Source organism: Pteronotus mesoamericanus, unplaced genomic scaffold, assembly GCF_021234165.1.
Source record: "Pteronotus mesoamericanus isolate MK-2021 breed Mesoamerican mustached bat unplaced genomic scaffold, CSHL_Meso_final scaffold_99, whole genome shotgun sequence".
NCBI lineage: Eukaryota > Metazoa > Chordata > Mammalia > Chiroptera > Mormoopidae > Pteronotus > Pteronotus mesoamericanus.
The window spans coordinates 1,949,654-1,973,765 of record NW_026555330.1 but is presented as its reverse complement, the minus strand read 5'-3'; the positions used below and the strand labels follow the sequence as shown (position 1 = coordinate 1,973,765).

General features: G+C 43.4%; 1 protein-coding gene across 1 annotated transcript in view; it reads right to left on the bottom strand.

Annotated features, from left to right (window-relative positions):
* The window catches only part of SPAG17 (sperm associated antigen 17), a 183,998-nt gene that overhangs the window by 31,923 nt on the left and 127,963 nt on the right, over positions 1 to 24,112 (bottom strand). The window contains exons 29-35 of the mRNA XM_054565090.1: positions 14,473 to 14,690; positions 9,324 to 9,468; positions 7,792 to 7,946; positions 5,726 to 5,914; positions 3,784 to 3,929; positions 3,549 to 3,679; positions 1,699 to 1,826 (exon numbers count right to left, since the gene is read on the bottom strand). Coding sequence (XP_054421065.1) covers positions 1,699 to 1,826; positions 3,549 to 3,679; positions 3,784 to 3,929; positions 5,726 to 5,914; positions 7,792 to 7,946; positions 9,324 to 9,468; positions 14,473 to 14,690 — 1,112 coding nt within the window. The remainder of the gene's footprint in view (positions 1 to 1,698; positions 1,827 to 3,548; positions 3,680 to 3,783; positions 3,930 to 5,725; positions 5,915 to 7,791; positions 7,947 to 9,323; positions 9,469 to 14,472; positions 14,691 to 24,112) is intronic.

Here is a 24,112-nt window from a genome sequence, read left to right as displayed (position 1 = left end):
CAAATCAGCCACCAAAGAAAGCTGAATTTTTGTTTTAAACTGAGTACTTATCATGTAGACACTATGATAGGAACCACTTGTCAAAGACTATAAGGGTGAAAAAAAAATGAGTGATCCTTACTCTCAAAAGCATTGGCAAACATGGGATGAATTGGTAACAGAACCATCACACAACTCTCCATATGTGTGACCGAGAATCTGGCTATTCTGAGGTCCTGGACGGTACGCCGGGGGCACTACCAGTGCTGTGCCGCGGCCTTGCAGCTGCAGCCCAGCTTATGCCGCGTGCCTGTGACTGTCCTTCACTACCCACGGGGAGTCCGAGACGCCGGGGATTAAAGTCATCAACTTTCCGGCCTCATGTGTATTTTGACCTAAAAAGATGCTTTGAGAGAGAAATCACCCAGAGGCTGAGCGGCCTTTGAGCCCACCCTAGATCAAGCAAGCCTCCAGAGCCGTCCCGGGATGTCTTGAGCAGGAATGTCTGCCTTCGAGGGGACTCACATCACTGTGTCACCCTCTGTGTTCTCAGGAGGGCTGTGGTTTGAGGCCCTACGTCCTGCACTGTGTCTGATGCGCTTCGTTTTGAATTGCTATTCAGTGTCCAATCCCTGGTCAGCGACAACCACTCAGGGTCTTGCCTGGGCTGGGCCGCTCCTACCAGGTGTGGCCATAGCTACAGGGGTCGCAGAGGAAGAGACTGAACTCCCTTTCTTAATCTCACACGTGGCATATTATTTGTCATAGGGCAGTACTTTCAACTCGGATATAGAAGCTTATCAGTGAGGCATTTGGCATGGCCTTTCCCTATTTCAGATAAGGAAGTAGGGGTCCCATGTGACTTGTCCCAAATCTCACCTTAAAAAAGGGTAGAGTTGGGACTAGAATTCAGATCATCTTCATTCACCACATTGATTACAGTCACCAAATTAAAATATAGGGCTAGGAATTCTTTGTTACCTTAAATGTTCATTACTTGTACCCCTGCTGTTACAAAATTGTGTAGGAAAGCAAAAATCATCCTAACTCAGAACATTACCCTCCTCGCTTAACTCAAGTATCACTCTCTGATCCTCTTATCAACACCTTCACTGAACTAATAATTTAACATCTGACGATATTCTGGACATATTACATAAATTGCTTGCAAAATGAAATGGCAAATCGTGCAAGATTCAGGGTTTTATGATTCTTACTCAAGATATTTTCTTTCATTGTTTAAAAGAAAACTGTAGGTGGGCCTTCTCTAATGTTAATTTTTTAATGTTATAGTTGCAAATCCCTGTGTATAATCAATCCTTCAGATTATTCTGATGAACTCCATTTGTGAATACAAGTTAAGAAAAAAGAAAGAGTGGAAGACCTGCAATTGTGTTCTAAAACTAACAAAGACAGCACAGGAGGAGGGGCGATTTCTGTGCTGGATAACGTCAATGGTTCCATGACAGCTGAGGCTAAGAGTGAGTTCTTTTGTATCAAAAGAGATGTTCAGGTCTGAGATGCAAGATAAAAGAAACAAAACAGATTAGTGAGTTAGTTAGGTGTATCTAAAATCTACAATATTAAAGTCTTCCTTAAGCCCCTTCACAATTTACATAAGAATGAAAATATGTGGCTATATAGGAGAAGATCCAAGACTCCTGTTCACAAATGGAGGGCTATGCAACTGTAGCGACTTTTCAGCAAGACAAGTTATACCTCGACTGGGGGAAACGTCTCCCATGTCCGCGACTGCAGATTAGGAGGAACAATGGTGTCTAATTCCTTCTTCATCAGCCACGGTGATGCCTCATGGAAAGGCCGAAGAACGGTGATGCAGAGGGCGCCTGGTCCAAAGAGAGTTACCAGAGGGTCATTTCTCTGTCAAAAATATTCTGAAAACTTCAGTGAGTATTCACTAAACTCAATAAATACTTTTGAAAAGCTAGACCCAGCCGTTACGCTGAAGGGTCTGAAGATCCCAAGAGGGAGGTGGGGCTTTTAGTCACTGTGACACTAGAGACTGGACTGACATCACCTGAAGGTATCCATGGACACCTCATCGTCCTCCAAAACCCACATCCGCATCCCGTCCCACCCACCACTGCACATTCGTGAGCCCTTCTTGCGACTTCCCTCGCGCTGTCCCCACCGTAGATCGTTCGCCTCGGGCAGATCCCGTCCTGGGCTGCAGCAAGGCCTGGCTTCCTACCACGTTGGCTCTGCGAGCGAACCTCCCAGCAGCCAGAGTGACTGATGGCAGGAAGCTGTGATTTAAACCCTTTGTTGACTTCCCATTGCTCACAGGGTGAAACGGAGTCCTCAGCCCCTTCCCACCCCTGCCCCAACTTGCACCATCTCCTTCTGTGCTTCCGGGGCGGTGCCCCCCGCCCCCGCCCCACCCCACCTTCCCCAGTGCTTTATGCTTCCTGCTTTGTGTTCTCTTTTCCAGGAAAGCTCCCCTCCTGCCTTAACGAACTCCTACTATCCACCAGCTCTTTGGCTCCCATGTCTTCCGGGAAGCCTTCTAGGCTTCCTTTCCTTTGTAGACCTTACCCCAGCTTATAATCATAGTCATTTGTGTGACTCGGTAATGTGCGCCCGTCTATGCCATTCAACATTAAGCTCTACGGAAGCGGGGCCCATGGTCTCTTAGCTCTTCACTGCGTTCCTAACACTCAGCCAGTGCTGGCACACGATGGGTTGCCAAGTAGATGCTTGTAAATCTGAATTCTTATTCTCATACAGCTTCACACATGCCCTGTACATCCAGCCAGTCAGGGCACCCCACTCTTCACAGTCACACAAAAAGAGCGGGGTTCATTACATCAGACATGTGTGCACTGATACACTAACATGTGTGTGTGTACAGAGATGCAGGCAGAGTCATAAATGAGCACAGAATACATCCTGCCAACCAGGGAAAAAATTAAAAACACACACGTGTACACTTAGATCCAGCATACTAATTTGGCACAGAGGTAATATGCAAGTTTATATCTATGTTTAATATAGATATTACATTCACCGATAGTTCTTACTTAATGTGATATGTGTCTCTAACCTTTAGTCACATACAGACTTCTATGAAATTGATTTAAATGATATAAATGTCCAATGAATACATCATAAAACTTATATCTCAGGTTGGTTCCTTAACTCACACAACAATTGTACTTTTCCTTCTTATTCTATTAAATTCATTAAGGCAACAGCTTCAAAATAACAAAAAATGAACTTATCAGAGGTATCTCACTTTTCTTTGTTTTCGGTAGGAACCAAGAGTAAACAAGCATTTAAGTAGGAAGTGAGGTACATACCTCACATACTTAAACACAGACCAGCTTAAAGGTGGGAGAGGGACTCATCCGCAGTTTACATGGGTTGATACTCAGGTAACACTTGATATAAACACAAACAACTGCATAAACGGGTTGACAGGGCCAGGCAGAAAGTAGAACTGAAAAGTGGTCAACGGGACACCGGTGGAGAAGACCGGGGTGTGGGCTGGACGAGGAGGTCGAGAGCTGGCGGTAGGACTGGGAGCCCCCGGCGCCCGGCTTCCCTACCTGGCTGCTCCTGTACTGGCTCCTGCAGAACAACAGCGGTCGCTTCTCCGTACACCAAGGACAGGTGTTCTCCTATGTCGCTGTCCCGGAGAAGCTCCACTCCTGACCCGTCGGCATAGATGACAAAAAACCTACGTGAAGAAATACAAGTCTAATCACTTGAAGAATTCAGTTAAAATGCTCCATGAACTTGGAATTAAAAATAAAAGTCCTGGTATTGTTTTGATCATATTACCTGGGGACGTGCTCACCATAGATTTGCAGATGGTTCTTATAGAGGTGAGCAGATGACAAACTATCATAGCCTTCAGGGGTCGCATATAAATCACCTTCCAAATTGTTTTCAGGTATCATAGTTGATACGCTACCATCAGCCATGACCTAAGTGACAAAGTATATAAGCAACTAAATGGAAAAAAAAATGCCATAAAGCTGACATTTCTGCTGCTCTCATTTGAGAAAGCAGGTGATTTTTCGTATTCGTAGAAAATCAGGGACATCAACTTACTTGTATCCTGCTCACTTACCTGTGAGTGTAAGTGTAAGGATGCACTTACTTGTATCCTTAGTCAGCTATCGCTCACTAAGTATAGATGGCTCCAAAGTGAAAGCCTATTAGCACATCTTCACCCGCAAACCACACCTAGATTCTGAAAACAAGCTGGGAGGAAGGCCGGAATCCCCCAAGGAAGGCGACTAGGGTAGCAGGGGGCTTCCACTAGGATGGAAGATGACTGGTCTGCGGATTAGTTGAAAGGACTGGGAACTTAAACGTGGAGGAAAGGCTGCTCATGTGACAGTCGTCTTGAAATACTGAAAGCGTGACAGCATGGAAGAGGCTTCCGTGCTGCAATTCCAAGCACGGGATTAAGACTCATGGATGGATGGCACAGGGAAACAGAGTTAGGGTTCATATGAGAAGAAAGGTGCTAGCCGTTCCCACTGCCCAGCTATTGCACGGGTTTCCCGGGGGAAGCAGCGGGGTCCAGGCTGGAAGGCCACTGCAGAGGGCGGCCAAGGCGAGCATCAAAGCCTGGAACGGGGCTTGGCCTGCCTGACCCACGTGGTTCGACCTAGAGGGTTTCAGTTCATTGTCGAACGAAATATGTGCGCAGCCTGAACTCCTGCGGCGAAGAGCTGCATTCCCTTCGTACAGAAAAAGCCAGCGGATCGCGGCTTAACTGCAGAGCAGAGCAGAGCAAAGATGGGGCGGGGGGGCGCTCTGGATGGTTCCAAATCTAAAAAATGGCTTCACCACCCGCCAGCCAACACACAAAATGCCACTAGGGGATGAGGAGTGAAAACAAAAACAAAAAAGGTAAGTGCCTACAGGAGGGGTTGGCAAAGCTTCCCCCCACCCCAAGAGCCAGAGAGTAAGTACTTCAGGGTTTGTGGGCCGCCGGTCTTTGTTTTGACCACTCACCTCTGCCCTTACATGCCAGGCAGCCAGGGGTAGTGCGGAAGCAAGGAACCGTGGCTGCGCTCCAGCAAAGCTTTCTATCACGATACTGACACTGGGATCTCCCGTCCGTTTTACGTGTCGTGAAATATTCCTCTCTTTTTGATTTTTTCCCAACCATTTAAAAATGTAAAAACCATTTTTAGCTCATAAACCTATACAAATAGCCAAGGTTTGCCAATGCCTGGCCTAGACGTAAGAAGGCAGTTGTGGTTTTGACGGACAGAGAAACAGAAGGTAGAGCTCTACCACGCCTAGCAGAGCACCGCCCCCAGCTCCCCACCCCCTACCTTCGACCCCCAGTAACCCTCAGTAACTGAGATTCGCAACATGGAGCCTCTGCCTAGCCAAGCACAGGTGCCTGATGTCCCACGCACTTGTTCTTATTTCAACTTGGGCACAGACTATTCTTCTACTACTCCTTTGTGTCGGCATTATTTATAGATGCTTAGTGCTGTTTCTTCTCTTCTTCCTTCTGTTCTAATTAATTATCTGGCTCTGGCATTCCCACCATCCCAACAGCTGGGCTTGCTACCCGCTATGGAAGTGCGCTTGAGAATCAAAGATGTTGGTCGTCACTACTGCTTGCATGAGGTATTGGCAGTGGGTAACTCGCCCCAAAGCAGCTAAGGTAAAAAGCTACAAGGAAGCTCTTTTGTGTGAAATGTCAGAAAAGCAAAGGCACAGCCTCTCTCTCCATACCAGCGATGCACTTTACCTGAAAGGTGTTCCCGTTGGCATCCAGAACCTCACAGACAACCTGTGAAGTGTGCTTCATGATGTACGTGCCAGCTCTCAGCTGCTCACATTTTTGGAAAGGATGGTATATATCACTGCTTGATTCATGGCAATAGATAGCCGAACAATCCTTATCAATATGAAGACTGCCTGTGTTTGGAGGTAACACCTGGACGGGTGTCAGGAAGAGAGAAATTACTTAAAATTTTTTGTTCAATTTGAGGAATTTGGAAAATCATTTTAGGAAAAGAAATTATCCACAGATCTCTGCTACAAACTGTGTTTCCAGGAAGAGAACCCAAGAGAGGACTTAAGTTTTGGGAAGGATAGCCTGATAAGGAGGTACACTAAATAATTAGGACAGAATTTGTCCCGTGGCCTCATATTTTGACAACTTACTTTAATAATGCTTTCAAGTAATTGCCTTGTACCTTTTTATTTAATATTTAATATAAAATAAAATATATTTGAACTGAAGCAAACACACTTGGTCCTATTTAAAACGTTTGGAATCCTTTATGTTCTCGGGCAAGAATCATCTCCAAGAGGGTCCAAAGCTATTGAACAAATACTTTTAGAAGCTTTTCTTGGCCCTCATTCTGCTTGTGGCACTCCACTTATGACATGCTATAATCATAGGGAATAGTAATTGTACCTGCCTCCTCTTTGATGTTTTGAATAACATTTCTACAGCTGCCAAGGTACGGTATTGGCCAGTACCAAGTCCTACCTCTTTTTTATACACTTCCTAAGATCCAGCCTCACTCAGCACACTGCCCATGCCAAAGCCAACCAACACAGGACAGGCAGCGGGCGTTTTTGAACTCCACTTTCCCAGCTCTATAAAACAGATGTTGATAAACTTGTTTCGAGGGTTGTTTTTCTTGTCGTTGGGAACTAAGTCTGTGCGTTTTTCAACCCGGAGTGGCCAACCTTCCAATTTTTCCTTGGGCTGTTTCAGGAGATGGGCCAAACCTGGAAGGGACAAGTGGCTACACAGCAGTGGCAGACACTGGAAGTCTCCACATTGGAGCTCTGTCCTGTTTATGTCTCTTCTCTCGGTGGGAGCTGTCGCTGGTGCTAAAACTCCTTGGCCCTGAGCGCTGACACCGTCAGCGCTCGGGGCTGTGATCACAGAAAGGTAAGAGCGGGCCGCACCTCGGAGCCTGAGGAGCTACGCAGGACCTCTGGCAGGACGCACGGCACCGAAACACGAGTGCTGCCCGCCTGCCTAAAATGACACTCTGAGCGCTGCAGGGAAGAACAGGATCCCTCTTCCCGTGCATTTCTCACCTTCGTTCCCCTCCTGGCCCCACAGCAATTCCCGTGGCACAAATAGGGGTTAGGTAACATTATCCAGAGAGGTGCGAGGGATAAACTGGCTTCAGCAGCTGCCATAGTAACAAATGTTTGTCACTGAGGTCTCTGTCCACCGTCCTGCTTTGTGCTCTCAGTATCCTGTGACATTATATGATATCCTGGCGCTTGTGTCCCTTCTCCAGCAAGTGGAAGACAAATCCTTCTAAGACTACGGGGACCACAGGCTGATGGCAGGTGGCTGTGTTTACAACAAGGAAGTGGAGTTGCTAAGGAGGCTCTCCCAGCCCTCCGAGGACAAAGCGCTGCCGCCACTGGGCAGCCTGCCTTCCTGGGACCACACACGCCCTCCTTTCCCATGGGGACAGAGTGGGGGTGGGCCGCAGGTGGGCAGGGCGGCAGAACGAGAATGAGGGTAGAGGCGGCAGGAGGGGAAGCTGGCTGGCCACAGGGCCCACCCCCTCCTGCAGACGGGATCCCCTGCAAGTATGTTCTGGTTTATCACCTTGATCCGAAAATACCAAAGCACGTATGACAAGCAGGACGATGTTTTTCTGGAACGGGCTGTAAAACGGTGAGTAAATAAAGATGCAGAAACCTGTTCCAGGATCAGGTGAGGCAAAGAGAAACAGGCGACCACTTGGCAGGCACGCTCACTGCCCCGGAGGAGCGGGCCTCCTTAGCGGAACGGGCCCTGACCTTCGCAGTCTTCATTCCCTCGAGACCTACCTGGTACGTTCCCTGTGGCTTTGCAATAATAGACGTCCCATCCCCAAAGGTGGCACAGCAGCTGCTGTCCTCGCAGTTGGTGATGACAGTGGCATAGTGTGAGCTTTCTATCTTCATGCACTTCACCTGCCTGGTGACAGTCCGAGGACCTTCAGCTGTGGGAAAGGCACGGCAAGCCGATCTGAGCGGACGTGCGCGCTGGGAAACACGCCTCCTGCTGATTCCGCTCCTGTCTCCCCGCTGCGGAACCGGAGTCCCACCCGGTGCAGAGAGCTCACTCCGCAGGCCGGGGCGCAGCGCGCCCCCCGGCAACGCAGAGCAACCCTTCCGGGAGAGCCTTTCGGACTTGCTGTAGCCTGCCCTTCCGCTCTCACTGCTCTTTTTATTTTGATAAATCGAAAACACCCAGGAAAGCATAAAGTATAATTTATCTACTCATACACTCAAATCACCAATCAAAATCTCTGTCACCAATCAAAATTTCTGCTTGTTACTCTTCTGCTACATTTGCGTCCATATAGTTAATATGTACATAAGAATTTATTCTCGGTTTATTTCCTCCTCTGGCAAACCACTTTTATATCAACGTGTATTAAAACAATGTACCATATTTTGTGTGCTTTAAATTGGCATGCGTGATTCATTACTCTGTATCATTCCATACCAGCTTTTTTCACTTAGCCTTCTTTAGCCATACATATGTGTGTGTGTACATATGTATGTGTATGTGCTTCTTTCCTTTTAACTGCCATATAGTATTCTTTGTAAGCAAATGACACATATTATTTTTCTGTTCTGCTGTGGATGGACATTTACGCATTCCCAATATTTTCATATTGCCCTCAGTGTTGCAATTAGCGCCCCTTCACCTGTTTCCCTGTGCAGCTGTGTGAGTGTCTTTCTACATCTACCCAGAGGAGCATGAGTCCGTCAGACGACAGGTACCCTTGCGGCCTCCTAGGTGTTTCTAAATCGCCCTCCCAAGTGACTCTGAGAGGGATATGCAAGCTGGTCAATTTGTCACTCGCTGGTCAATTTTGTCGCACTTAATTTCGAAATGAAGAATTTAATGAATTAAACAAATAAACTCTGGAATGAAAGAATAGGGAGTCAGGGAATAATTTTTTCTCCAAAAATCTCGTTCAAGTTTGGGCTGGCAACGCCGGCAGGGGCCTTCCGGGCCCTCGCACAGGCGCCTGCCACCTCGCAGCTGCAGCTTGCTTTTCTCTCAGACCTCCCTTCTGACAGGGGGGGCATGCTCAGGATGGAAGGGACTCAGCCAAGGTCACCTATTTAGGCAGCTTTCATTCTTTGAGGATAAAAAAAGAAAACCAGGTCTGAGAGCTAATGTCCAGGATCGTTGAGTCAAGACTATTAACTTTTAGTTGCCACCAGTGCAGACTATAGGTTTTCCGTGGTGAAAACGGAAAAGCCACTACGGGTATTGCTACGCCAGCTAGAGCTGTTATCCCTCTGCCTATCTTATTCTAAAGATATGAAATATTGTCATATATTTGAAAATTAAAACTTACTAATTTCTTGATCGTTTGGGGAAATAATACGATCTTCATAAACTTGATAAAAGGTTGTGATCCTGGTACCATCAGCATGATCGACTATCCGAGTACCGTCTTTCTTTTGGACAATGATCACTTTGTCCTCTCGTGTTGTCATAACCTGGATATGCAAAGGCAGAACGTGATCATTTGGTCGGGCGGTTAATCCCAAGAGCGCTTATTTTTACACTCCATGGAATACCATCGGAGCCTGGTTACTTACCTGCAAGTGAAAGTTTTATCTCATCTACCTGGTCTAACCTTTACAATCCTGGGAGGCAGGCAACGACCACCCCATTTTGTAACTGAGGAAATTAAGGCACACGGAAGTCGAGGAACTTGCTCGAGGACCCTCGACAAGTGCCAGGGCTGGCGTTGGAGGGACGCTGTCTGACTTCCAAACTGATGTCCCTCCAAAGTATGGTTGTGTATTTGTGAGTAATCGCCGGGACTGGCCTGACCCCGTCTGTCTGGGAACATGACCCAGGTCTCACTTCCTTGGAAACTAGAGGTTTAGCTGAGCATGGCCTGCCGAGGCTGCCTTGCATGCCGTGCAGATTGGCGAGCAGGTTTAACCTTGTGTCATCAGAGCAGAACACGAGGGGTGCGGGGCACAGCGGCGGCGGCCTCTCTGCCTCAGGCTGATCCGCACACTCCTGTGCTCCGGTCTGTGGCTGCCCCACAGCCCCATGTGGGCCTGGGAGTTGCTGCTGGGCGTCCCTGTTGGGCGAGGCTGCTGCTGTCTCACGTCCTTCCCTACAGCTGAGGAAGTGCAACTGAGATGAAAGATGACTGTGCTCAGGTAGTCTGTCAATTTTAGCCCGTAATCCCTTCCGTTCCGGTGGAGCGGATTACTGTGGGAAATGGAAAAACTGCATCACCCGAGACAGGAAGCCAACACACAGTCACGCGGTCAGCCCAGGATTTCCAGGTCTGCCCCAGGGCAAGCCTACTGAACGCAGATTTCCAGAGGGCCGACTCTGTGGTGCGAACCGCGGGAGGCGCTGGGGATACAAGGACGAGCGAGACGAAAGCTGACACCCCCTTCCTCTAGTCGCTGCCGACCGAGGGAGGGACAGTCACGCAGACGTTGCTAACGGGGCCACTGGAGAGACCTCTGTGTCCGTGGTGACAGCTGTGATGCAGCCTGGCTCCCCTCCAAGGAAGCAGTGTCAGGGCGTGGGTTTGATGCCCCTGGAGATGGAGAGGCGCAGCTCAGGCGGACGGCGTGCCAGATGCCAAGGAAGCCCCGTGCCGCGGGGACAGCGGTGGGAGGCCCAGCTGGAAGGCGAGGGACGCAACTGGGGAGCGCTGTAAGCCATGTTAAGGACTTCAGCCTTCGCCCCACGACGGACAAAGCAGTACTGGAGGGTTTTAAGTACGTGGATTACAGTAAGAATCACAGAAAAAATTCAGTTAGTACTGGCAAGTGCTTCAATCTGAAAGAACAATCAGGCTTTTATATGTACTGTAATAAATGGTTGACCAGAGAAGCTGTAAACTCCTGGGGGAGGGTGTGTATGTATGTGTGTGTGTGTGTGTGTGTGTAAGAGAGAGAGAGAGAGAGAGAGAGAAAGAGAGACAGAGACAGAGAGAGAGAGATGCATGGCCCATGTCTCCCTTCCAGAAAGGACTTGCTCCCCAGCTGTGGGGAGCAGTCATCAAACAGACTGTATAGCTCTCAGCTCTTTCAGCATCCGCCTGAGCGGCAGAGAGATGCTTTGCCTGACACTTCGTTCCGGGGCAGCTGTGTCCAGTGACCGAGTGAGGCAGGGGTGTACAGATCTGGCTCTTGCCACCAAACTTGGGACACTGAGGCAGGTGACACTGGCTCCTTGGCTCCTGCCGGCTGACCAAGGCTTTGCCGGGTGGGGTCTGCGCCGCAGCTCAGCTCCTCTCTCTGCCTGTTCGTGCTTCCTCCCCCTTCCACTCATGGAAGGTGTCCCTAATAAACATCTTACACCTCAAATCCCATCTCAGTGTTGGCTCCTAGACAGTCCGACCCACAGTGATAACATCGCGAATTACGTAATGCGCATTTTAATCATGGAGCATCTTCTAGTTTATACTGTCCCCTAACGGAAAGGGTCACAGTATTCACTGAAGAGCCAGATGGCTGTGACACTGAGTCTGCCAGCGACTTTGGACTCACCTGACTAGGGCTATTGAGAGCAGGTGATAATTACCTTCTTATTTTTACAGTAGGCAAAATCACTACACTTAAGGGAGAAATGCAGGCTGATCATTATTTTAGGTTCTTATCATTAGCACTCTCAGCCAGCTGTGTGCCATGACACATACTGCCGTAGGATGTAGTGGCTAGAACGTGAGTTCAGCTGCCCGAGTTCAAATTCCGCCTCCATGGATGGCTGGGCGACTTAGGCAAGTTGCTCAACCTCTCCGTGATCTAGTTTCTTCATCTGCAAAAATGTAGCCAACACTAGTATCTTCTTCGGAGATGTTATGTGATTAAATTAAATAGCACTGGTAAGCACTTATTCAGCCATTGAGTTAGCAATGATTAATACTAGCTCTTTATCTAGTATATGAGGACTCTCCAGAGAAAGTCCAGCCATTGTTAGTACAATGAGAACGTTTGCACAACATCGATGTAATCTGGCAGCCAAGGAGAGTGGCCTGGAATGCACATGCATGAACAATGACAGCTTCACTGTGCTCATCAGTGGGGATGGTAGAGGCCATTGAAGTGAGCATGTGTACTGTGTGGTCCTCGCATTCAAAATAACTGAGTGAATAGAGCAACACAGCTGCATCAGATTTTGCATTAAACTTGAACATTCCTCCGTAGAAACCATTCAGATGACTCAGAAGGCCGCAGCTGTGGGCACCTGGTGATTGGCAGCTTCATCACGACAATGCACCCACTCATGCATCACGTCTCGTGCAGGGTTTTTCAGTGAAACATCAAATCACGCAGGTGACTCAAGCCTGCTACAGCCCAGATTGCATGCCCTGTGACATCTAGCTTTTCACAAACTAAAATCACCTTTGAAAGGGAAGAGATTTCAGACCAGCGATGAGATTCAGGAAGATATGATGGGGCAGCTGATCGCGATTGGGAGGTCCCAAGGTGCCTACTTGGAAGGGGGCTGGGGCCTCACTGTCCCATGTACAATGCTTCTTGTATCTTCTTCAATAAATGCCTCTGTTTTTCATAGTACATGGCTGGATATCTTCTGGACAGACCTCATAGATAATTACATATTATTATTTAGTTTTATTGAAACATTTCATAACATCTCATAACACTGACATTTTCTGGCCACCACAGGGTGGGATAATCAGTATTCCAAGGGGTGGGAAGAACACAACAGCAAGAATATTTACTGAACACCTGCCAGAGCTGGCTCTAGTATTAACTTTCCCCATTGTTTCAGGTAATGCCTATTATCCCCATTTTATGAATAAGGAAGCCCAGACAGAAACTTGTCCAAAGTCACCCACCCAGGAAGGCGTGCGTCTGGGGTGCTGACCCCGGGCCTGCCTCAACGTGAGGCCAGTGCCCACTCCTCTGAAATCCGACACTCCCCGGAGGGTGCTGGGAAAAACACCATTTTCAATTTTGTTTTAAGTGATCATGTTAGTTTCTTGGTCTTTATAGGTGGTGAAGCATGTGGGATCCAGAATGCAACCTTGAGGTTCACATTCTGACCCTACCACTTGCTGTGTGATCTTGGAAAAATTACTTAACCTCTCTGTAGCTTAGCCTCATCTAGAAAATGAAAACAATAGTTTGTTGTGAGAGTTAGTGTGTGAAAGCACTGAGAATAGGGCCAGGCACACAGTGAGTGCTCAGTAAATACTATTATTATTATTATTATTATTATTACTGTATTAGGTGTCTGATGTTTAGTTCATGCCTGAATCTAGACTCTTGGAAGTGGTTCATGCCTCCATAATGGTAATAGGTACCAATAAGCAAAATTGAGAGTTATAAGAAATATTAATAAAATTTGCATATTGAGCCAAAAAACTACATCAGTGGCTAAATTAAAGTGACCTTGAGGTGACCTAGAAGACTTTCTGAGATAATCTGTACTTTGAGCCTCACAAAAAAGATAACTAGAAACTAGGTAAGAAATCATGACATTATTTCAGAAACAGATTGAAGAAGAAAGATTAGGTGATGAAATTCATGTCAACAGCAAGCACACATTTTGCTTCTGACCAGCATCATGTGGTTATAAATGGGTAGGAAGTCCAGAAAACAGAGATAAGGAAATTCTTCATTTTGTCTGGACTCAGAAGGTGCCGCAAAGCTCCACCAAGAGGTCAGGGGACCAGCTGAGGAAAGGAAAGAACCCTGTGTTCAGTCACCAACAACTGGCTCTAATCCTGCCTCCTACAGCGTGTTCTTGACCACATCACATAATGCTGAGACCCAGTTTCCTCATCTGTGTGATATTATTCATTGGTGTAAGGACTGATGAGATAATGTATGCAAAATCCCTAACAGAAAGTCTGGCACATAGAAGGTGTCGTTATTCATGCTAGGAGTTTCAATTTCACATCCTAAACAAGATCACTATTTTCTATACCACTCATTTGTCACTTACTTTTATGCTACAAATAAAATCTTTTGTACAGATGTTCTGTGATGTTCTTGAGTTTTTTATGGGAGAATCTCCTTACATATACTACAAGTTCTTTGAAGTCAAGGATCAGAAACAAATTCCTAGCACTCACATCAGGAACACAAAAAGAAGTAGGAATAAGGCACAGGCCCTTATTTCTAGAAGGCAAGACATATACACTAATGCATTCAACATGAGGAGCTATAAGACACCATTGATCATATATGTCTTAGAGTGCGATAGAAAATTCACGACTGGTCTCTCATTTCAAGAATTAGTATTTCATGATGTTCTGTTCATGATTTCATGAAGAGTGCTGGTCAAATTGACCACAAAATGCTTTTAGATTTGGGGAGACGGATCCATCCCTCCATCCATCCATCCACTTACCCACCCACCCACTACTTACTACTACTTACTACTTAAAAAATTGTTATTGAAAACTTATTATTTGCCCAGTACTCTTCTCTGTGTTGTTTCAGAATTCTAGTGACTTAAGAAATTTTGCAATATACGACAGTCTGCCATACCGTTCCAGTGATGGGATCTGTGGACTGAAAGGATAAAAACGGTGCCAAGTCGACTATTCTTTCTGATCCTTTGGTGCCAATCCGATTTCCTTCAGGTGTGGTTGTAAACCAGGTGCCTACGTGCATCTCCGTGGGAGTCACTCCTTGAACTGTTTCTGTGGGAGGTTCATGGATTTCATTCTTATGTGACACTGCTGACTGATTTTTGTGACTTTTGCCTGTGGAAGTGCAAATAAAATCAAACACAACAATATAACTATATGATTATATAAATCATTCGCTGTTTTGGTTCAGTGTAAAGACACTGTAACATAGACGTTGTAAGTAGTATTCATCAATTATATCATTTCTCAAATGATAAAAATATCAGGTTATGAATATCTTAATCTTGGCACTTGAACCTTGAATTTGGAATTCTTGTCACCTCCTTCCAAATGTACACACTCATACAGGCAGTTCACTCTATGTGACATAATACCTATTCTGGTCAATATCTGCACACTTTTGAATCTTGCTTGTTTGCTTGCTTTCCCTGGGTCCCAGATTTTTGGTTTTGTACTATGGTTTTTATTTTATTATGTATTATTTTAAATCCTCACTGGAGGATATGTTTATTGATTTTAGAGAGAGAGGAAGGAGGGGGGAGAGAGAGAAAGGGGGGGAGAGAAAGAGAGAGAGTGAGAGAGAGGGAGAGAAACATCGAAACATCGATTCGTTGCCTCCTATACGTGCCTGGACTGGAGGTTGAACCCACAACCTACATATGTGCCCTCCAGGGGTTTGCACCCACAACTTTTCGGTGGATGGGACAATGTTCCCACCAACTAAGCTACCTGGTCAGGGCTGCACTATGGTTTTAAAGCTTACTTTTTCTTCCCCTTTATCTGTCAAACTTTCAGATTCCTTTTGCCTTACTGGACTCTAGCATTTTACTAGATTTTTAATCTTTTATTCCCCTGAGTTTGTCATTTTATCAGTCATAGATAGAAAACATGTTTCTTCAGCCCTGAGTCTGAAGAATCTTATCAACTAGGTATATCCTTGGCCTCTCATCAGGGGAGAGGACTTGTACAGTTTAATGGCTACATTGATAATCAGCTGATACATAACCCCCCCATTCCTCCCTGCCACCATCCACGTGGAACAGGAAATTATAACTGAAGATATCATCATGAAACTCTGTGAACATTGCCTCTAACTCTCTATCAGGATAGATTTACTTACTCTATTTGTATGAACAATGGTGAGTAATCTATAGATGAGATTTGCCAGTGTTACCAAGCCTCAATCTAGGTAAAACTTAGACCCAGAAACAATTTGCAAGCAAAGAGAGGAAATGACTGTTAACCAGAAAGATCCTTCAGTTCCATACCATGAAATATGTATTAGGCCAAGAATCTTGGCATAAGAGGCAGAATCAACTAATGATGGGAGCCAGAGAAGACAGATATATCAAGCTAAGACTTTCCATTGTTGGAAGATTCATCTTGGACATATATGTATTTCTAGAGCATTAAAAGACAAGATAGATAGACCTTAGAATGAAGCTCAGTGAACCAAAGTGGTAAAAGCAATGAAGGAAAGGTTTAGAAAGTCTCATATATGTTTAATTGGAATTTTAGAAGAGGAAAATAATGGATCAGAAAAAAGATTTGAAGAGATAATTATTGAGAACTTTTCAGAATTAATGAAAAATAATAATCTACAGATTCAAGAAGACTAATGTATTCTCACTTGAGTAAATAAAAAGAAATCTACAACTTAAATCATATTGAAACATTAATAAAAATATTTTAAAGGCAGTAAGATTATCTTCAAAGTCAACAACAGTTAGACTGACAGCCAACTTTTCAACGACACTGAAAGAATACGAAGAATTACTGTCAAGATATAAAAAGAAAATACCTGTAAATCTAGAATTCTATACCTAGTGAAATTATCTTTCAAGAATGAGAACAACATAAAGATATATTTGGAAAATACCTGTTATACAATTAATGCACTAAAGCCTCCAGTTAAAAGATAAATTTGTCATACTGAATTTAAAAAAATATCCACCTTTATGCTGCTCACAAGAGATGCATTTAAATATAAACCATAGAAAGTAAAATAAAGTGTGAAAAAGTTATACTGGGAAATTATTAAACAATATCTGGTATAACTATCATAAAATAAGCAAGATAGAGAAAAAGAATCCTAGAAGAAAAAGTCACTGCATTCTTATAAAAAGTTAAATTCACCATGACGATATAACAATTCAACATTGTTAAAGAAGATTTTATTTATTTTTAGAGAGAAGGGAAGGGAGGGAGAGAGGGAGAGAAACATCAATGTATGGTTGCCTCTCAAGAGCCCTCTACAGGGGACCTTGCCCTCAACCCAGGCACGTGCCCTCACTGGGAAATTGAACAAGAGACCCTTTGGCTCCCAGGCTGGCACTCAATCCACTGAGCCATACCAGCCAGGGCACAATTCTAAATTTTACGTATCTGAAATCATGTCCTCAAAATACATAAAGGAAAATCTGACAGAACTATAAAATATATGTATTTAGAAATGAAGATTAAATTATAAGGAAGACATCACTGAGTAGACTAGTCTACCCTCAGGAATTTAAACATATTTCTCCTGAATAATTGATATGGTAGATTAAAAACTGATATAGTAGATTAAAAATTCTGTGAGGATATAGAAGAGGAATTGGCAAATTTTGACATGTGGGGCAAATATGGCCTACTGTCTGCTTTCGTACAATTTATCTAATAACAATTATTTTCCCATTTCCACATAATTTTAAAAATAAAAAGCAGAATAATACTTTGTGACACATGAAAACTATATGATATTCAAATTTTACTGTCGATAAATAAGGCTTTATTGGAACATAACACAGTATATCATTTGATTACATGTTGTTTATTGCTAACTATATGCTACAAAGACAGATTTCAATAGCTGTGTGATAAAATGATTAGATTTTTACTATTTTGCCCTTCGTAGAAAAGTTTGCTAAACTTGGATACAGACTGAACAATACAGCTAAGGCTGATCTAATAGATGTGAAGAACCCTGTACTCAATAACTGCAGGACACACACTCTTTTCAACCACGGACAGGATTGTTTTAAAAACTTGGTCATACAGAAGGCTATATCGTGTTTCAACAAATTTCAAAGAATTAATTAAAATCATTTTTTAAAACCTAGAAACACTTCATCAGCTTGGAAATGTAGAAAAAAGTTTAAATAACTCGCGGGTCCCCCCCCCAAAAAAAAAGAAAAAAAGAAAAAAGAAAGAAACCATAGTGGAAATTAGAAAATAGTCATAACTGAAAATTATGAAAATAGTAAATGTTACTTATTGTGAGATGAAAGAAGCACTTCTGGACTGGCAAGTAAGAATCTTTGAAAATTCACTCTCCTAGAAAATCTATGAGAACACTTGAAAAAAATGATCAGAAACAATTTTTTTTTAGAATTCTGGAAATAAACCAAAGAATTGCAACAATCTGAGGAACAACTTAAGAAAAACAGCTGCATCTCAGTAAGAACAATGCTTAGTGGAGTTACAACTTGCCATATTTCCACCCTGTCCCCCTCCAGTTCCCTAGGACCCTTGAAAAGCTGTAAACCCCAAATCACAGTAGCTGGGAAAACCCAACAGTCTAGCAGCCACTGAAGGAGGAAGATGGGCTTGAAATTCCCACTAAAAGCCCCATGCCCATGGAGTTGTCCTTGTTTCACCTGTCTGAAGACTCCCTGGAAATCTTCACTCTGACCTGAGTCAGAACCCGCTCATTGTGAACAGCCTTTTTCTGGGGACCTTGTTGAAACAACCGTGGCAATCGTTTACAATGTGGCTGCCTGAGGCAGCACTGAGAGTTGGAGCAAACAAGAAACTGACCAAAAAATTTTAAAGCAGGCGGGTCGGCATGTCCAGCCCATGGCCTGAGGGCTGCATGTGGCCCAGGATGGCTATCAATGCGGCCCAACGTGAAATTGTAAGTTTACTTGAAACATTACTTAGTTTTATTATTTAGATATGTACATTTTCTACATTAGTGATCACAAACTTGAGACCTGCTCGATGATGTTAAAAGATATTGAAAGGGCCGCTGCATAATTAGGGTTATTACGTAAGGACTTTTTTGCTTACCTGTGTTGGTAGATATCACGAAAATTATGCATGGACTTTTTTTTTTGCTCCTCAGTTTTCATTAGTGTTTGCGTATTTAATGTGTGCTCCAAGACAGCTCTTCTTCTTCAGTGTGGGCCAGAAACGCCAACAGGTTGGACACCCCCATTTTAAAGGAAAACTAGAGCATGAGGTGTCCGCCAGAGGCTTTGAAGAGCTCTGACATCGCCTGGGACTCTAGAAGTCGCCTACCTGCACACGCAGGACTGCACTCGGGCCCAGGCAGTCTCAGCTCTGGCTGACCGTGAGTCTGAGGCTGGGGTCCAAACTTCCACAGTGGTGCAAGTTTGCCCCAGTAAGCACACAAAGTCCCTTGGTAAAGGCTGGCGCATTCTTTGGTTCGAGGCATGGAGGGAAATCTCTGTTCTATCACTAGCGGACCACACAGCTAATTGAGCAGAGATGGCAGTGGCCACACAGGACAAAGAAAATAGATTTTACAGAGTAAGTCCAGGAAAGTCTCTAAACAAACAACAATAACAGCAACAATAACAATCCTTGGGAGTGGGGGTCTTATTTCCAGAGTTGTTGCAAAACAAAAACAGTGAAAATAGAAAAGTTCAGCAAGGTTTCAGGATACAAGCTTGACATAAAAAAAATTCAATTGTATGAGTATACACTCCAAAACAATCCAAAAATAAAATTAAGAAAGTAATTCCACTTACAATGGCATCAAGAAGAATAAAATATGTAAGAAAATTTTAACAAAACAAGTATAATCATTGCATACTGAAAAGTATAAAACAGCACTTAACAAAATTAATGACCTAAATAAAGAGAAAGATATACCATGTTCATGAATTAGGAGACAATACTGTATGGGTGGCAATTCTCAAAATTTACTAGATATTCAATAACATGTTCATAAAAACCCCAACTGCCTCTTTTGCAGAAATTAACAGGCTAATTCTAAAATTCCTACAGAAAGGCAAAGTTCCTGGAATAAACAAAACAATATTTTAAAAGTAAAACAAAATTGGATGACTCACACTTTCCAATTTCAAACTTACTACAAAGTTACCGTAATCAGGAAAGTGAGATTTTGGCAGAAATAGACATATATAACAGTGGAATAGAATTGAATCCAAAAATAAATACTTACCTTTATAGTCAACTGATTTTTGACTGCAGTGCCAACCAATTCAATAGGGAGGGGAGTAACATCATTTAACAAATATAAATGTATAAATTCAGACTTCTATCTCATACCATATACAAAAATTAAATCAAGATTGAATTAACACCCAAACACAAGAGCTAAAGCTATAAAACTCTTAGAAGAACACACAGGAATAAATCCTTGTGTCTTTGGATTATGTAATGTTTTCCTAGAAATGACAGTAAAAGCACAAGCAACCAAAAAAACCAAAAATACAAAAAAACCCAAAACCCTAGATAAACTGGACTTCATAAAAATGGACACCATCAAGAAAGTGGAAAGGCAACCCACAGAATGAGAGAAAATATTCACAGATCAGATATTTGATAAGGAACTTGTATCCCTAATACGAGACTTGGGAAAAAGACTTGAAAAGATATTTCTTCAGAGAAGATATACAAATGGCCACTAAGTACATGAAATGATGATCAACATCTTCCACCATTAAGGAAATGCAAATCAAAGTAAAGGAGGTGCCACTTCACACCCACTAGAATGGCTACAGACAGACAATAACAGTGTTGGCAAGGAGTGAAGAAATTGGAACCCTTATACATTGCTGGTATGTATGTGAATACAGTGCAGCTGCTTTGGAAGACAGTTTGTGAGGTCCTCAAAATGCTAAATAAATACAGAGTTACTAGATGACCCAGAGATTCCACTCCTACATATCTACTCAAGAGAAATGAAAATATATGTCCACACAAACACTTGTACCAACAGTGCTCATAGCAACTTTTTCTGTAATTCCCCCAAAGTGGAAACAACCCAAATGTCCATCAACTGATGAGTGAAAATAAAAAGTGTGGCATATACATACAATAGAATATTATTTGACCATTATTTGACCAAAACAAATAACTGATACACATTATGATGTAGATAACTACCTTGAAAATATTACAGTAAATTAAAGAAGCCAGTCACAAAGGCCACATACTGTATGTTTCCATTTATATTAAATGTCTAGAATATTTAAATCCATAGAAACGGTTCCAAGGTGCTGAAGGAGCGGGAGAGGAAATGGGGGTACTGGTTTTTGGAAGGGGAGTGATGAAAATGTTCTGGAATCAGACAATGGAGATAGTTGTGTAAGTCAGTGAATATATTAAAATTGTTTACTTTAAAGGATGATTATTGTAGTATGTGAGTTATATCTTAGTAAAGCTGGCATTAAAATAAAACTCATGGGATGAAGCTGGCACAGTACACTGATGAAATTTATAGCCATAAGAACTCATACTAGGAAAGAAGAAAGGCTAAAAATTAATGAGCCATCTTAAACATATAAAAAGAATAGCAAAATAAACGAAAAAACATGAGACTTTCTGCTTTTGTCAGCTAGGTAGCAACAACAGATTTGTGACGTTCCCCTCTTCTCATTCTAGAAATCATACAAAGCAATAACAACAATGAAAAAAAATCCCCAAAACTATCTTTGTAGAAAAATTAGGGAAACCCTCAAACTCCAACTGAACTACCAAAAGCACAGCCAAAAAGCAAGTCCACAGGTACAGATGTAAAACAGCACCTGGAATGACCCGGGTGTAGGTAAATGTAGTTCTTCACGGACCTCATAATTTTCCAGTGGGTGTCCCCCAGAAGGACAGGACTGCGCCCTTGGGGAAACCTGTGTGGGCAGTGTCTAAACGAACAGAGCCGGGTCCTGAACGAAATAAAGAGGAAAGGCTCGGAGTGTGCCAGGGGACTGGGGAGGGCTGGTCCTTTCACAGCAGGTTTTGAAAGCACTGGTAAAATACAACCCCTAAAAGTGGATGCATCGAAGAAAACAATTTAAAAATGGGCAAAATATATCAACAGACACCTACTGAAGATGATATATAGGTGGTAAATAAGCATATCATTTAGGGTTAAAATGAAAACAACCATGAGATGCTACTACACACCCATCAGAGTGGCTAAAATCCAAAAAACTGACACCACCAAATGCTGACAAGGATGTGGGGCAACAGGCACCCTCGTTCACTGCTGGTGGGAATGCAAAAATGGTATATCCACTTTAGACAACAGTCTGGCCATTTCTTACAAGCTGAACATATACATGGAATATGCCCCTAGGTATTTATTTAAATGAACTGAAAACATGTTCACAGAAAAACCTGTAGGCAAATGTTTCAAAGCAACTCCATCACAACTGCCAAAAAAACTGGAAGCATCAAGAAAAGGGAACCCATGCTGACTGTTGGTGGCAATGTAGATTGGTCCAAACACTGTGTAAGACAATTGGAGTTTTTTTAAATATAAAAAATAAATCTACCATATAACCCCCCCCCCCAAAACAACCTAGAAGCAACTAATACGGGGTGGGGCCGAAGTAGGTTTACAGTTGTGAGTATGTGAAACATGGAATGTATTCTTGTATTATTGTTTATTAAGTATTATATTATTTTCCATACAAACAACTGTAAACTTACTTTTGCCTCACTCTCTATATCCCTGAAATGCTGAATGGATAAACTGTTGCATATCTATACAACAGAATGTTATTCTAGTAATTAATATTAATGAGCTATCAAGCCATGAAAAGATATGGAGGAATCTTAAATGTATGTTCCTAAGTGAAATAAGTCAATCTGAAAAGGGTACACACTATAGGATTCCTGTTATAGAACCTTCTAGAAAAGGCAAAACTACAGGGACAATAAAAAGATCAGTCATTGCCAGGGACGGTTCCGGGTGGGAGAGAAGGGAAGAATGAGTGAGCAGAGCACAGGGACTATTTAGGGCAGCCAAACTATTCTTTGTGATGCTCTAAGGGCGGATTCATGCCGTTACGCTTTTGTGAGAACCCTAGGACACATAACAATGTAGTAATATTGGTTCATCAACTTTAACAAACGTACCACTTTCAAGACCTTAAACACAGGGAAAACTGAGCCAGAAGGAGAGGAAGCATATGGGAACTCTCTGTACTGTGCTTTCTGCTCATTTTTTTTCTGTAAAATTAAAATTGCCCTTAAAGAGTCTATTAGTTAAACAACAACAACAAAAAAGTAAATGCATCACCCTTGATGGAAAGGCCATAAAGAAATCCCGAGCACACCATGGAGGCAAAAGGCCTCTGGAGCCAGTTTGGGCAGTTAGTAAAGTGGCTCCACAGACCACCAGGATGCCATGTCCTGGGGGCAACAGGAGGGGGAGCCCTTGAGCTGGGGAGGTCAGAAAGCTACAGGGAACACCTCCATTTTTCCTACCAGGAGCCTCCTGCCACTACCAAAGGAAAATGCACTGCAAGGGATTTTGAGTTCCCGAAAAAGGAATTCACTTTGCTTCCACACAAAGTCACAGGGCACTGGGGTGAGATGTGTGAAAATGGCAAAAAAGAGGAGGTCTTCATCTCAGATCATTCAAGAGAAATTGAGAAAAATTTGTAACATACGAAAGACAGTGTGTAAGGGTTAGCCACTCAGACTCAAATCCCAGCTCCACCACTTACTACCCAAGAGACCTCAAGTAGGTTACTTAACTTCCCTGTGTCTCAATTTCCTCATCTGTACACTGGGCTTATTGAAGTATGCATACTTCACAGGACTGATATGAGAATTAGTTGATTTAACAGAGGGTTGGGTGAAAGTAGGTTTACAGTTTGGGAGTATGCAACCCAGAGTTTATTCTTGTATTATTATTATTTATTGTTGTATTATTTTCCACTTGAATAACTGTAAACCTACTTTTGCCCCGCCCTCTATTTTAAAGTACTCAGAATTGTGCCTGCTATACCTTATCTCCTATACATAAGGATCCCTTAAAAATGAATATAAAAATGATGAACATTCCAATAGCAAACCAAATAAAGATGTGAACAGAAAATTCACAAAAAAAGTAATAATCACCTTCAAACTTTATTCTCCTCAGTAACTAAAGACATGCAGATTATGATAATAATAAGATGGATTATCTATCAAACTGAGTAAGATGAAGAAAACAGCAATGTCCAGCGCTGCCGGGCATGAGGAAGCAGACATCCTCACACGGCGCTGGACGCAAGGGTGTGTGAACTTGAAATGTCTCAGAGGACAGCAGGTTTGTCATTTAGATTATGGCTGACACTGCTGATTTACCCAACCGTTATCCACCTTTGTTTCCCCCTAGCGGTGCTCATCTCCGGAGAAAATAGTGGGAAGTGTCACATACTGTTTTCCCAGCCTAGGTCCCCAGCCGGGTATAGCCGATGACATACACAGGGAGGCTGGGGTGGGGGCAGGGAGGCCCAGTGAAAGCTGGAAATACTGTCCCTCCCTGACAAGGACAGACACTCGGAAAGCTC